We start from the raw sequence: 16,940 nt of genomic DNA, 5'->3' as shown, positions 1-16,940 counted from the left end.
ACATATAATAGTTAATACCCATTTTTAAGGTAGGGTAGTTCATTGCCCACCAGGGGTTGGGACAATCATGGGTTCCTATATGATGGAGCCTCATAAAACCTATAGGAACCAGGGTGATGGCCATTATGATGGGGTAGAGCTCATGTATTGGCTTTTTCCCATGTGCTAAATGTGTTTGTCCCAACCATCTTTTTCATTTTATGGTACATTTTCCTGTTGAATGTGGCCAAATATGATTTTGTCTTTCGTTTTAATTGCATTAACCTCCGGGGCATCATTCCAGGCCTGACCCAAGGTGTGGGTAAGGGGAAGGTGCGAGCTAACCGTATGTGGACCCAAGTAGGAGAAATGATGAAATGGGGTAATAAAATGTGGAAAGGGGTTAATATAAGTGAATAAGGGAATGGGACACACAACCAAAAACAGTGTTTCCTATGAAATACCATCCCTAAAGCCAAATGGTCAGTAAAAGAGATCCCACGGAGCTAGAATCCAAGTTTAATGTCCAAAGGGGTATAGGGGACAAGATCACAAACCTAACCCATTATTTCCGCCGAATCCCCCCATTAATCCATGCCCAAAAGTGTCCATGAATCATGATAAACAAACTACAATACTCAATTACCAAATGACAAGGCATACCTTTAGTTTCAGGAGGCCCACCTTCAGACATATGATCACGGCAGATGGGTGAGGGACCACATGGCTAGTTTAGGTGACGGAGAAATGGCACAACAAGCTAACTGGTGGTTGCAAGGGGTTGTTGGTTGCTGGCTGAGCACCATCTTGGAGAATTTTTTTTCCTAGGTATATCACCCACAAAATGGTGGGTAACATATCCTGGGAACTGCTATCACATTGCCCACATAGGCTTTCAGGCCATATTCATCTAGAAGGAAGGACATCCCAACCTTCGAGATGACATAGTTGGAGGCTCTTTCCAACCTATCTTGATCTCTAAGCCTTGCCGTGGCCATAACGAAAGCTGTTGGAAACTCCCTCTTTCCCTCTTCTTGGCTGTTGGTTTGCTACATGCACTCCCTCCTGGAATGTGCATATTTTCTAGTTGCTACTGCCAATCCACCTGGAAAAATCGAACTTTTGAGACTCGAAGTTCCCTTAGAGAAATTTTCCCTCTGTCTTGTATGCTTTTCTCTTCCACCCGACATGGATTTTGCAACTGTAAACTACTGAAAAAATCCTATGTGTCCAACCAAGGAATTTGCTCAATGAAAATCTGATCTACTGCTACTCCCTCTGTGTGCTGGAATCACTTAATTTGGAAAGTCGAATTTTTCTGCCACTCTACACTGGAAAATCGAACTTCCCCAAGTAACTCAGCCTGCCTGGCAGTGGACTACATTGCCTCTAGGAATTTCGGTCTGTTGCTCCTACTGAATAGAGAAATTCCCTCTTTCGCTTCTGATATTCCTGACTAATCACTCACGCTCTAATATGATGTGAAAATTTCATCTATCACAGCAACTAGAAATTATTTTTCTAATTGTTAATTTATTTAACAATTTATTTGTAGTTTGCTACGAAAAATACCATATAATTCACACTATGATTTTCACAAATAAACTATAGAAAAAATAACTTTGGAAACTAAGAAATTACTAGCACACACACACATAAAAATGACACGTGCTAAAACTGAGCAACGAAGGTTTTGGAGGACTGTTTTAGGGCTAAAATTCTTACAAGCTATGTTGCACGGGTTCCCGCACCCGGGGGTGGGGTTCTCGAACCCGTCCTGGGTTCCCGCACCCAAGTACCGGATTCGGGTACGGGTTCTTCTCAGAAGAACCCAAAAGAACCGGGTTCTTACATGAAGAACCGGGTTCTTCAAAAAAAAAATTGGGTTCTTTTCCTTTAATGGGTTCTTGGGTTCTCGGGTTCTTCGGGTTCTTGGGTTCTTTGGGTTCTTCGGTTGGGTTCTTTGGGTTCTTCATAAAAAAAACTATATTCTTAATTTAATGATTTATAACTTGCAACATCGGACAGGGCATAGCTCAGTTATTTGATTGCCCTAGAAACAAATATATGCACATTTCAGCTACAGGAAACCACATTCAAATGAATCCAACTATACTCTTCTTGAGTACCTTTAGTGCTTCATTGTTAAATCAAACCATAGCACTGTTAAAATAAGATCAGTGACCTTAATACTACATCTATAACTCAGACATTCGTTGAATAAGCATTCTTAAATTGCTGAAATTACTGAACTTAGGATAGTAGACCGTTTTACAAGCTCGCTGTGGTGGAATGGGAGCCTCAAGAGCGTATTACTGCCCCCAACTATGTATATGACATATGCAGTGTGCCTGGTTATCAATACCATGATATATAACGTCCTAATCTAAAAGGTTGGTAGGAACAGGGCTCAGAATGAGTGACTAAGGGTTACATAAATATAGATATGATATAAATACCTGTCTAGTGTAGGAATTTAAGGTAAGTTCCACAGAAGAATACCAAAAGGACACCGCTCACAACCAGATCTCAAATCAAACACCAGTATTTTTGACGTGGTTAAAACCCTCAGAGTGCAAGGAGGGAAACAGTCCACGGCCTGTCCAACGTGGGTACAGACAATTTATTTAATAATCAAAAGATTGAAAATTTACATAAGCTTCTCTCTCATGCACGGATTACCCGAACAATGACCCTCCATGCGCTTTAAATAGAACTCATGGACCAATCGGGTGTCAAGCCACGGATCAAGTGTCGGTAATACCGAGGTGAGAGTGAACCGTCGGATCACTACATATCGTGACCGTCGGATTGTAAGTTACAAAATGTACAACGGTAAAGAAACACACTTTACCTAACTCTAACCTAACTCTATACTAGACCAAGTTGAACTTAACTATATCCTATGTGTCGGAATATCCTAACATCCCCCCTTAAGAACAACTTGGGATAGGATTGAAGGATTTACAAATATGACACAATAGGAGAAGGAAGGAGGCACTAGAGCCTATCCCCCCTTAGTGACAACTTCCTGAACTCCAAGCATATATCGAAGTTTAGTGAACTTCGCCTCTGTGAGAGCCTTTGTGAAGATGTCTGCAACCTGATCATCCGTTGGACAATATTGCACTTCAAGAACATGGTCAAGAATGAGCTTTCTGATGAAGTGCATGTGTAGTTCAATGTGTTTGCTGCGCTGATGCTGGACTGGATCTTTGCATAGCTGAATGGCACTTTGATTATCACACCAAAGTGTGGTTGGATGCTGCTGCTCAAAGCCAAACTCTGATAGGATCTGACGAAGCCACAAGGCTTCCTTACTAGCTTCCACGGCACCACGATACTCTGCTTCTGCTGACGAAAGAGAAATGGCAGCCTGTTTCTTACAAGCCCATGTAATAGGTCCTGAACCAAGAGTGAAGACATAACCGGCAGTAGACTTCCGATCATCAAGGTCACCAGCCCAATCAGAATCAGTGAAACCAACTAACAGAGGAGCTGCTTTGGCACTGTAATGAATCCCAAACTGTATTGTACCTCGAACATAACGAAGTATTCTTTTAGCTGCTTTCCAATGACTTTCACGGGGTTTTGCATAAAACGAGCAACAAGGCCAACAACAAAGGAAAGATCAGGACGAGTATGGGTTAAATACAAGAGTTTTCCGACAAGTTGACGGTATAAGGTAGCATCAACTTCAGGAGAAGTACAAGAGACTGAAAGTTTGACTCCAGACTGAAAGGGAGAAGGGGCTGGCTTACAGTCTTCCATGTGAAAATGACGAAGAATATCACAAGCATACTTGGACTGGGAAAGGAAAATACCCTCTTGGGATTGCAAGACTTGAAGACCGAGAAAATAGTGTAAGTGTCCTAAGTCTGTCATTTCAAATTTCTTTTTTAAGGCTGGACTTCACATGGTTTATAAGGTTGGGATCACTACCAGTAAGAATAAGATCATCAACATAAAGAACAAGGATGATGAGAGTTGCCCACTTTCTTGGTGTAGACAGTATTGTCAGAATGACACCTAGAAAAGCCAGATTCTAAAAGAAAGCTATCCATTTTGGCATACCAAGCTCGAGGAGCTTGCTTGAGGCCATAAAGGGATTTCTTAAGTCGACAAACGAGGCTGGAGTCTGTTTGTATGAAGCCAATGGGTTGTTCCATATAGATTTCTTCCTGCAAGTCCCCATGCAAGAAGGCAGATTTAACATCCATTTGATGGACTTCCCATTTTAAAGAGGCAGCAAGGGAAAGAACAAGGCGGATAGAGTTCATTTTGGCAACTGGAGAGAAGGTTTCAGTGTAGTCAATGCCTTCAACCTGTGAAAAGCCCTTAGCAACTAGACGAGCTTTATGTTTATTAACTTTCCCATCTGGTCCATACTTGGTTCTGTAAACCCATTTGCATCTAACAAGTTTGCGTCCCTTTGGTAGAGGAACAAGATCCCATGTATCATTTGTCATCAATGAATGATATTCTTCATTCATAGCTGCTTCCCAATGTGGATGGCCTGAAGCTTCTGCAAAAGTGTCAGGATCATGATTTACTGGAGCTTGAGCCAGTAAAGAAGAGGCTCTTTCAAACTGAGAACGTGTACGTCGCTGATCTGTAGGATCACCGGCAAGATCACCTGCTGCATCCCGAGTAGCACGGACCCATCTTGGAAGTTGAGGATCCTGAGAAGGTGGGGAAGGATTATCATCCTCGCTTTCATCATCTGAAGAAGAAATGTTTCAAAGATAGAAGAGATGGAAGAGGTGGCACATCCGCCGGACTAGGCTCGCAGGCCGATTTATTTTCATCAAATTTTACATCTCTTCTAATGATAACATTTTTGGACTTAAATGGAATAAGTCTATAACCTTTTACATCTTCAGAATATCCAACAAAAGTACATTTCTCACTCTTAGGTTCTAAAGCTTTATGCTTTTCATCTGGAATATGGGCCCATGCTTCACTTCCAAACACACGAAAGTGACTTACATCTGGTTTAATGGAACTCCAAGCTTCTTCTGGAGTGATATTCTCTAGAACCTTAGTAGGAGTGCGATTGATTATATAATTTGCACAATTAATTGCTTCGGCCCAAAAACTAAGACTGAGTCCTTTAGATTGCAGCATACAATTAGCCATTTCCTTTAAGGTGCGATTTTTCCTTTCAGCTACACCATTTTGTTGTGGAGTGTATGGAACAGTATGTTGCATTTGAATTCCATTTTCGGTGCAAAAGTGATGAATGCATTTTAACATATTCTCCACCATTATCAGTTCTTAGCTTAAGAATTTGATGTCCAGATTGTTTTTTCAACAAATGCTTTGAAGGCCAAAAAGGTGGTAAATACTTCGCTCTTGAGTTTTAAGAAGTATACCCAAGTGCGTCTGGAGAAATCATCAATGAAAGTTAAGAAGTACTTGCAGCCAGAGAATGAAGCAACAGGAAGAGGACCACATAAATCACTGTGCACAAGCTGTAAAGGGGCTGAGGCGTGCCAAGAGGCACGTTTGTCAAAACTGTCCCGATGATGTTTTCCGAGTACACATCCGGAACAAACACCATCTTTGCAAGATACCATAGGAAGACCTGTCACCATTTTTCTTTACATAGATGCTGAAGGGAGCGATAGTTTAAGTGACCATACCGCTCATGCCAAAGTTTGCTCACTTCATCATTATGAGCAACAAATACTGAGGGAAGATGGGATGACCCAAAGTTGTGAAACTTATACAACCTTTTGGAATCATCAGCAAGACCAGTAGCTAGAATCTGTTTAGGATCTTTTAGATCCTTGATTACAACATCATGAGGTGAAAATTCAACAATTTTACCTTCACCTGAATGAGTTATCTGATAGACAGATAGAAGGTTGCAGGATAAGTTTGGAACACATAATACATCATTGAACTGACCATTGTCTAGATGAACAGTTCCAGTCCCTACAACATTAAGAGATCTATCATCACCAACATATATATTTTTGGTGTTACAATCATTTAAAGAAGAAAACATGGCTTGGTTTTTGGCCATGTGACAAGAGGCTCCAGAATCAATGAGCCACTCATGAGAATGAGAAGAAGAAGAAGATACATTTAATGCATAACCAGACTGAGATGATTGACGATGACATGCAGAAAATGCCGTTCCGGAAGTTGAAGTTGAAGTAGGCTCCAGATGGATGTTATGTTTCTTCATTGCGGCTTCCAAGGCTTCCATCTTCTTAAAGCATTTAGATTCTAAGTGGCCATCTCGATTACAAAAGTTACAATGTCTATCAGTCTTCTTCCATTTGTTTTTATGGGCTTATCATATTGCTGAAATGATCTTTCATTTTGAGGCTGAGTTGGTTTAGGACCATTCCTTTGAGGATAAGACTTCTTAGGATTCTTTGAATTTGGATACTGCTGGGCGGCTAACGCTTTTGTGGAAGAGTTTCCAAGATTAAGAAGACCAAGGTGTAAGAGTTTTTCTTGTTCTCTTATTAAGGAATCACAAAAGGAGTCAAAGGAAGGGGCTTTGTAGTCTTTGCCTTGACAAATGAAAGCTTCCCTGGTAGAATGGAAAGTGGAAACAAATACAGAGTAGGCTGGTCCCTAACTTAGTGAGGATGGAATAAATAAGGTTACCATCATCTTTCTTAACTTTAACACCTTCCAAGAGATATCTAAGGTTCTTGAATTTGACAAGAAATCTTCAATGCAAGAAAAATTATTAGGATCCAAAGTAAGCAGCTCATTTTCAAGTTGATGGGATCTAATTTCATTTTTAATCCCAAAAACTTTAGCAAGTTTTTCTAATGCTTCATGAGGAGTTCAAGTTCTGCAATGTGGAATCTAAGATCAGGAGAAACAGACATCCTATCAAACCACGTGCTTGATCTTGTCTATTTTCCCATTTTTCCGGCCTTGTCTTCATCTTTGGTTTCTTCTCTTGGTCTGTGGCTATTCTGAAGAGACCTTTACTTCTAAGTAAATCTCCATGTAGGCGACCCATTGGAAGTAGTTAGTGCTGTCAAGAATGACTTGGCATGGACTTTCCATTTTTGAAAACAACTGAAGCTGAAGATGCTGAAAGTAAGTGGTCCAATGGATAGATCTCGAAAAAATAGGCGGTTTTAAAAAAAACGGCTCTGAAAAAGGCTTCCGGATGAAGAAGTTATGGCTTTTTGAAAAAAAAATTGTTGACGTTGCCGGCAAAGTGCGCGAATGTGCGGGAATGAAAAAATCCGCCCCCACAAAATGGAGACTTGAACCCAAGACCTCTACTCTCTTAAAAAGTCTTTGAACCAATTGATCTATACAAAAAATTTGAGAGAGAGAGAGAGAGAGAGAGAGAAGAGAGAGAGGGGGGGGGGGGGGGGGGGGGGCCCTCGATTTGCGTGCTTGCCTTGGAAGACTCTTTTTCCCTACAAAACACAAAACACAAAACCCAACACGAATATCCAAAGAAAAACGAACCTTACGGCTCGAAGTTAGCTTTAGCCAAAAAACTAGAAATTTAAAAAAAAAATCTCAAAGTTAGCTTTAGCCGAAAAACTAAATATTTTCCTCAATGTTTCTGATTTTCCGAGATCACACTAAGGTGCAGGGAAAAGAGCATACGCATGAGAAAAATCCTTCCTTTCTGTTTCTGATTTGCCCAGATCGCACAGAGTCGCAGGGCAAAGAGCATACGCAGAAATGAAAGGTATAGATCCGGAAAAAAAAAAAGGCTAAATAAACCGAAACCGAAATAAGCAGAGAGAAAATGACAGTAAACTGCAAAAAAAAACACTGTATACCTCCCGATCTGAAAAATGACGCAGCTAGGGCTACCGGAAACCTTTTCGCGTGAAACGAAAGGGGTTCCTCACTGAAACAGATGCTCCGAACGCAACAGAGCAGTCCTCTCGGCCCGAAAGCAGTCAGAAACAGCAGATCTAGGAAACGACAGCCGCATGCAGTTCTACCGGCTTCAGATTTGGATCACCAACGGACGCGGCCCTCAAATAGCTCTGATACCATGTAGGAATTTACAGGGTAAGTTCCACAGAAGAATACCAAAAGGACACCGCTCACAACCAGATCTCAAATCAATACACCAGTATTTTTGACGTGGTTAAAACCCTCAGAGTGCAAGGAGGGAAACAGTCCACGCCTGTCCCAACGTGGGTACAGACAATTTATTAATCAAAGAATGAAAATTTACATAAGCTTCTCTCATGCACGGATTACCCGAACAATGACCCTCCATGCGCTTTAAATAGAACTCATGGACCAATCGGGTGTCAAGCCACGGATCAAGTGTCGGTAATACCGAGGTGAGAGTGAACCGTCGGATCACTACATATCGTGACCGTCGGATTGTAAGTTACAAAATGTACAACGGTAAAGAAACACACTTTACCTAACTCTAACCTAACTCTATACTAGACCAAGTTGAACTTAACTATATCCTATGTGTCGGAATATCCTAACATCTAGATGGAGGAGATAAAAACCAAGTGACTGACAGAAACTGAGAAATATAAAGATATGTAAATATTCCTGCATAAGGATCAGCATATAAATTTACTGGGTGCATGGACCTTGAGTTTGGTTAACTCCCGTGTTAAGTGTAACTATGGCACCGAGTAAGTTGGCCTTAACGAAATCACTGAGCGGTATTATTCATTGTGCCGATTTTACTTAACCAGATAGGTACTGGCTTGATACCTCACGTGTTAGATTTTACATTGTTAAAAAGGAATGGGAATGGTAGTTATAACTCTGCCTTCACTGCATGGAAGAGTTTCAAAGTTGGAGAAAGTGGCTCCATCCTTGGCGATGTGAACAGGTTTCTTCAACTTAAGCTGTATCTTGCAGACGATCAAAGTCCTTTGCAAGCTCTACAACTTATGCATAATGAAGTAATGTGCTCCTGACCAGCAGCGCCATGCTGCAGTGTGCAGGTAAATGACAGAGCATAGATTAATGGCAGGATAATTCAAAGTTCAAAGTTATTCAGTTATTCACAACTAAAACAGTTCCTTCATGAAAATCTTCACAGCTAGCCATAGGAAGGGTTAGCAGAAAAATAAACATTACTTCATCCAATTAGTTCGATAGCCACTACCATGGCCAATGAGAGAAATAGATTGAGGCATTTTGAATGCATTTTGAACACTGCAGTAGAGCTAAAACACTTTTAAAATCATGAACCTATGAAGCTACTTTGAGAGATATGTAGGCAGTGGCACGGTAACTTCCAGGTGCATTTTGAATTTTCAATTTTAGTAGTAGCCTTGAGCTCTCTCACATAGCATGGTTACACAGAAAAGATTCAAAAGAATGTTATGCTGTCATAAAATATAGCTTAGTCTCTCATTAATATTTATTATTAACATCTATTAACATAACTTTTACTTTGAATTTTGTTAAACAGATTCAAATTGTCTTCCAAAATTTGCAAATAAAAAATGTCTTCAGCAAGTCCACAATATCCTTTGGAAATATGTGGATAGGCATTTTGAAAATTTCATATATGTTATTAATTATAATTTATAAATTTATAATTTATAAAATATAATTATTAAAATTTAATATTATTATATTACCTGACGAACCCACGCACCCTGTTTCCAAAAATTCCGTCCCTGTCCCGTCCCCGTCCCCGAACCCACATTTCCTAGCAACATAGCTTACAAGTGCAAAAAGGAATTAGGGCATCTATGAATTGCATCTAGACCGAATTGCAGTCACATCAAGGAGCTGAACATAGTGTCAAGAAGCATCAAGATTGAAAGCTAAATCATCAAGGAAAGAGAAGCTCATCAAGCAAAGGAAGAAGGAGATCAAATTCACCATCTTTTCTCACACATGCGGAAGTAGGGTTTCTGCAATAGAGGCCGTAAATCACAGTCTTGAAGCAACAACTGAATTTTTGAAGAGGTCGAAATCTGAAGTTTTGAAGTAGGTTGAATTGGGGGTGACTTTGTGAGAAGCAAGTTCATCAAAAAGAGGTTTGACTTGGAATTGGAGGGATCTTTGACAAGGGTCTTAGGTCTTGCAATTCATCATTTGAAGATTTTATAGGAAGAGAAGAATTCTTGTGGGTTTTCCTCTCAATAAGAGAGGTTTTGGCCTTGGCTTGCAGGCTATATTTTGTGTCCTCTTGTCTCATTGATCTTCATAGTTTTTTAGTTGTTTGATGATATGAACATAAATATAATCAAGAAAAGGAAGAAGCTAACTACAAGTACATCAAGTTAAGTAAAAGTACTTGACAAGCAGTTATCAAAGTAAGAGAAATCACCCTAATGTAGTTGCGCTATATTTCTCAACAAATACAACATTCCACATTTTATTATTTTGTTTCTCCTTTGTACTCAAATTCAAATACCACTGATAGGCGGATGACCAATGGAAGTTCCTATCCTGTCGTGCAAGTGAATTAGTTGTATCCCCACAAATGGCCTCCTTCCTTTTACTTGCCATATTGCTTATTTGTTCAATGCACTTAGATATACGTGACAAATCAAAGGCTTTTACAAAGCTCCTAGTTGTATAAATCTTGATTTACAACATGATTTAGTAATACATCCCTTCATCTCATACCATCTTCATCGGGCCATGTGAGAATGATAACAAGAATTTAATGACCCATGGTATGTCTTTTGGGTGGCATACTAACGCATAATTCATGTAGTACAATATCAACCTCTTTACACCTTGGAGATAGGAATTTCTTAAATGATCTTTCAATTAGCCTTGAATGGAGAAAGCAATTGATTTTAAATAAGTATGGAGTATAAGGTAAGAGAGGGTATTATAGTATGCCTTTGTGGAAGCTTTTTATGTGCAAAGAAATAGATGTGCAGAAGGTTGAATGTGTGGGTCTTCCTCACAATTGAAAATTGGATAAGCATGGAGTAATGTGTGGGTGATTGATGTGCAGAGGGGGGAGTGTGGAGAAGATGGAGAGGTGTGCAGAACGTAGGGTCATGAAAAGATTCCACACACTACTTTTCACGAAAATGACTAAGTATGGAATTTGGGTAGGAACGAGAAACATATGATGGTGATAATGTTAGAGAAAAATAGATCAACAAAACTTATTTCACACACTACTTTTCACGAAAATGACTAAGTATGGTATTTGGGGTAGGAACAAGCAACATATGATGGTGATAATGTTAGAGAAAAATAGATCAACAAAACTTATCTAGTTTGTTGGAAAGAGCTTTGGATTTACAAGTGGGATAAAATTGTCTCTTTATTGATAAATAGCCGGGGGATTGAAGTGTAAACATATCTACTTTCACTAGAACCTTCACTTTTTTTATGAATCCCATGCCTCCTCGCTTTGATTATTCTTTGTGCTTTTAAGTTTTAACGACTTTAGTTGCAAGCTAGTGCACCATAATTGAATGACATGTCGCCCGTATCTATTCTCATACAACGTCCTTATAATGCCTTATTTCTGTTTATCCAAAAATCACATTAAAGTACTCGTACCTTATATTCTTTGAATTTTACTTGTGTTGTGAATAATATACTCTTAAACTAGAGTCACATAGCTATTTTTTGAATTTTCTTTGTGTTGTGAATATTGGCTTCTCTTAAACTATCAGAATTAACATTTCAAATGATTTCATTATATTTAGCTTTGCATTTCTAATGTAGCTGTTTTTCTACTTAAACCAGGTCATTTTAGGTTTTTCCTTTCTAATGTAGTTGTTTTTCTATTTAAATAAAGTTATTTTATGCTTTTTCTTTCTAATGTAGTTATTTTTCTACTTAAGTTATTTTATGGTTTGCCTTTTATTTTTTCAGCATAGCTTATAATTGTATGTTCTTGGTAGGTCTTGCAAGATGATACAATTAGAAAGGAAGAACTCAGGGCTCGCGCAAAGGGTTTGAAAACTCTTGGGAAGATTTTTCAAGTATGTATTTTTGAATTTCTTTTCCCATTGGATTTAAATAATTTGAATTTTTTCTCGAGGATCTTGATTAATGTTGTAAAGGTAATTTTAAATCTCTAGGATTGGTAAAAACAATTTTTTATATGACATTTTTGTGGAATGCCCCATTTTGAATTTCATTTTCCTCCTTATAGAAGGTGACTAATTTTTTGTTCAAGTTACCACCTAATCCTACACAAAAGATCTGTCCAAATTATGCAGAGTACAAACCTTGGGGGAAATTTAGAGGTTCCACCCACTTTCACCTTAGTGGACACCTCTCTCACTTTAGGCCAAATCTCCTCTTAGACTAGGAGGGTTTCCCTAGTTGAGTTTGCTAAATCAATCCTTATTAACCATTGAAAACAAAATCAGATTTAGCATCATACGAGTTTATGATTTGCATTTGAATCTATGATGGTGAATTCAAGTAGATCAATGCCTAATCCTTGGGAAATGTAGTCGAAATACTTTGAAACTTGTTACTGCTCAATCTAGTGGTCTTGACAAGGTCCTTTGAGGTGCTAAGGTGGTTCCACATAAGATAAGTGCCCACTATTGCCTCAAAAGAAATTCCCACTCTTTAATTCAACTCCTCCTAAAGGCTATTGGAGGCTTCCCTAATCACACAGAAAAAACTTCACCCAAGATAAATAGACCAATGCATCAAACAAGAGAGGGACATCTCCATAAGATAGGGAAGAGAGAGTTTCCAAGTTGTAACGTCAACCTCCAAAATCCCTTAAACTGTGTAGATTCTCCACCACCTCCAAATGTGCAAGTCAACCCCTTTAAGTTTCCACCGAGATGGAAATATGGACCTCCATGGCAAAATCCTCAAAATTATCGAAAAAAACTCTAAATGCTGAAATTGTAAATAGGTTCGGTCTTCATAATGTATATTTACCATTGATGTATTTATTATGATTTGTTAAGTATGTTCTTCATGCAAGGGTCAAAATAATTTATTTTTCAATCAAAAGAAAAATTATTTGTGTCATGTCCCATTTGGACTAAAAGAAAGAGATTGAATTTTTATTATGAGTCATAAGCCCACAAGATGACCAAGTCGGCCCTCCTTGGACAAGTTGGCTTAGCCCTCCCAATGACACCTATTCGACCGTCCTAGACAACTATAAATAAGAGACCCATTAGACCTACTCGAAAGCTCATTCGTACATCACATAAGAAGGATTTCTGAACCTAGCGAAGGAGAGAAGTAGTGGAGTCAAAGGAGAGAGAACTTAGGCATCCAACCTTGTTAAAATTGGCAACCAGGGCAAAACTTCATGTGGGTCATCTTATTCATGGCTAATAATATTTTTATTAGATTCCTCTCGTCGAGAGGTGTAGGATTGATATAAAGATCATCCAATTCCGATAAGTATTCATGGAGATATGAATTTATTTTGATTATGGAATTATTATCAAGCCGACCTACAACTCATGTAGGCTCAGAAGCCCAACAGTCGCATCTATTCACCCACCAACGTTGTGTATAAATATAAGAGGACTTTTCCTCATTTGGACTCACTCATCTCATCACATCTCTCTCTCTCTACTGCGCAGATATGAGTATCTTCTCTACTGCGCTTAAATGGGTCTCTCTCTCTCACACATGTGAAACCGGAAACTGTTGAAACTGAAGCTGCAACTACAGAAGTAAAGATTGACTTGCGTGGCCTAGAAGATCTCCTCTTTGGAACTGCGTTGTAGGTTCATCTGAACCTCCTTTGAAAGCCGCATATTTTGGTGGTGGAATGAAGTCAATCCGACGAACAGTTTGCAAGATATCGACTGCCCTAGTTTGAAGCCGGAAACTGCTGAAACTGAAGCTGCAACTGCAGAAGTAAAGATTGACTTGCGTGGCCTAGAAGATCTCCTCATCTGAACTGCGTTGTAGGTTCATCTGAACCTCCTTTGAAAGCCGCAACTTTTGGTGGTGGAATGAAGTCAATCCGACGAACGGTTTGCAAGATATCGACTGCCCTAGTTTGAAGCCGAAACTGCTGAAACTGAAGCTGCAACTGCAGAAGTAAAGATTGACTTGCGTGGCCTAGAAGATCTCCTCATCTGAACTGTGTTGTAGGTTCATCTGAACCTCCTCTGGAAGCCGAAACTTTTGGTGGTGGATTGAAGTCAATCCGACTGTCGGTTTGTGAGATATGGTCTGCCCTAGTTTGATAATGAAGCCGCTAATGCTGATGCTACTGATCTAGGGTTTGCTACTGCTGATATGAATCAGATTTATTGTACTATTTCTCTCTGCTGAATTATTGAAGATAAAAGAAGATTTGATCAAAGGGTTTCCCCACACATTGTGGGGTTTGTCCCTGGCTAGCCGCCACATCTTGTGTCTCTTGTCTTGGCTTGTTTTCTGTCGATCGTTTAATGTTCTATCTGCACTTTACTTTATGTACATGTGATTGCTAATCGGTGGAATATAATAAGAAAAAGAAGTAAACTATTATAAGCATAGAACATACCATAACTTAACATGGTATCAGAGCTGAGGTGAACACAAAGCCCGAGCAAGAGCAATCATCGAAGAGAAGATTGGCAAGGCTATCCTAAAAGAACTATGGGGTCCTCAACACTCTTTCCTGCCGAAGACAAGCTCCGTGAGAAAGCTGACTATCACGGATGGAAGATGTCTATCGATCTAACCCTAGAAGATCAAGGAGTGCTGGACCATGTAAGAGGCAATATTGTTGAGCCTCCATCAAATGCATCTGCTGCTGCCTGGAACAAATGGAAAAATGGAGAAGTCAAAATAGAAGATCATCCGGGACTCTATCGACAAGCACTTGGTGTCCTACATCTCTGAACTGGACACCTCCAAGGAAATCTACAATAGACTGGTGAGTTTATTTAAAGTTAATGATGCAAATCAAGTTTTGTTTCTTAGAAATAAGCTGAGGTAAATCAAGAAGAGTAAGGATGAAAGTATGCAAGCATACTTCTTAAGAATCACCGAGATCAAGAACGATCTCCTATCTATTGGGGAAACTATTACTGACAGAGAAATGGCACTCACAACTCTTGGAGGATTACCATCCGAATGGTACGTGTTCAAGACTACTCTTCTGAACTATAATGTAATTCCTGGTTTCGAGGAATTAATGGCTAGATGCATTCAAGAAGAAACAAGGGAAGAAGTGCAAGAAATGCCCATGCCTAAAGGTCCTCTTGCTGCATTTTCTTCTCATGCAAAGAGAAGAAAGGACTCACACCGGGACGATGATCAAAATCCCTCTGATGGCAAATCAAAGGAATGACAAATTCAACAGCAAAGGTAAGAGGAGAGCTGGAGATCGAGGAAGAGGACAACCATTCAAGAAGGCTAGAAAGTCCAGGATGTATTAAATGCACCTGACCTCAAAAGGAACCTAGTGTCCATCTTGGCAATGGAAGACAGAGGCTACAAGGTAACCTTCAGCAATGGCAAGGTATGTATATGGAAAAATAATGTTAAAGATTCCTTTACTCTTGGGTTTAGTGTTGATTCATTATATCAGGTTGATGGAAGTCCGCTAGGTGTCATGTCTTGTGACACAACTCTTTAGTCCGAACTTTGGAATTGGAGGTTTTCCCACCTTCAATACAAAGCTCTACCCGATGTAAGACAAATGGTAACAGGGATGCCCGAATTCCAAGTAGAGAAAGAAGGTGTATGTTCGGGATGTGCCAAAGGAAATCTCAAAAGGGGACCATTCCCCTCAAGCCAAAGCAAGACCTCCGATATATTACAGTTGGTTCACTTAGGCATACCTGAGGTTGGTATTAAGAGGGAGACTACTACACCACATACTCCTGAGCAAAATGTTGTGGTGGGAAGGAAGAACCGCACATTTATGGAAGCTGTCCGAGCCATGCTACATGATCAAAGTCTTCCTAAGTTTCTATGGGCTGAAGCTGCAATCACCGTCGTATATGTACAAAATTGATGCCCTCATCAAGCATTGGGTTCCAAGACTCCTGAAGAAAAATTCACAGGTAAGAAACCTGATGTTTCTCATTTTAAAATTTTTGGAAGCCCTGTATACTTTCATGTGCCAAAAGAGAAAAGAAATAAATTGGGAGCATCTGGAAAGAAGGGAATTTTCGTGGGCTATGGTGAAAATATTAAAGGCTATAGAATCTATGTAGCCGGTCAAAGGGAAGTCATAATTAGTCATGATGTCACCTTTGACGAAGATATGGCTCTCAGTAAGGTGATCAATCTTCCGACTTTGAGGAGCTCTCAAGAAGCCGACACCAGGGAACCGAAAGAAAAGGATAATAAATCAATGCCTGATGTAGAAGAACCCATGGATCCGATTGATCCTCCTCCATATGAGCCTTCCTCTTCTAGGAAGAGGCCTTCATGGCTTAAGGGGTTACTTGATGATGCTGAAGGACATGTTGCACCCTGAGGAACCTTTCGTCAAAGTAAGAAACTTAATAGGTATCAAGGATACCTAACCATCATGAGCACGATCATACAAAATGAGCCTTCGTCATTCTCAGATGCCGTCAAGCATCAAGTATGGAAGGATGCTATGACCGAAGAATATGAGTCTATCATAAAGAATGATGTTTGAGAAGTAGTTCCCAGACCCCAGGACAAGACTGTTGTTACTTCCAAATGGCTTTACAAGATAAAGCATGCAGCAGATGGAAGCACGGAAAAGTATAAGGCTCGTTTTGTTGCTCGAGGTTTCTCCCAAAAGGAAGGTATAGACTATGATGAGATATTTGCACCTGTTGCCAGATATACGACCATCCGCTCGATCATAGCCCTTGCCACTTCACAAGGATGGATCCTACATCAGATGGATGTCAAGACTGCGTTCTTGCACGGTTTGATCAAAGAAGAGGTCTACGTGGAGCAACCCGAAGGATTTGAGATTTATGATTGAAAATCTCATGTATGCAGGTTGAAGAAGGCTCTCTATGGGCTGAAGCAAGCACCTCGAGCATGGTATGAGAGGATCGATAGCTACTTGATGAAGTTGGGATTCACTAGGAGTGAAGCCGATCCTAACCTTTACTTTAAGG

General features: G+C 39.8%; 1 protein-coding gene across 1 annotated transcript in view; it reads left to right on the top strand.

Annotated features, from left to right (window-relative positions):
* Nucleotides 1-16,940, top strand: part of LOC149219117 (chaperone protein dnaJ 10-like) — a 407,942-nt gene that overhangs the window by 271,989 nt on the left and 119,013 nt on the right. The window contains exon 8 of the mRNA XM_089382533.1: nucleotides 11,802-11,882. Within this exon, the coding sequence (XP_089238659.1) occupies nucleotides 11,802-11,882 (81 nt within the window). The remainder of the gene's footprint in view (nucleotides 1-11,801; nucleotides 11,883-16,940) is intronic.

Source organism: Pinus tabuliformis, chromosome Q, assembly GCF_031772625.1.
Source record: "Pinus tabuliformis cultivar Carrire ecotype Pingquan chromosome Q, CPIR1, whole genome shotgun sequence".
Taxonomy (NCBI): Eukaryota; Viridiplantae; Streptophyta; class Pinopsida; order Pinales; family Pinaceae; genus Pinus; species Pinus tabuliformis.
The sequence above is the reverse complement of the archived record's forward strand: the minus strand, read 5'-3'. Positions and strand labels throughout refer to the sequence as shown.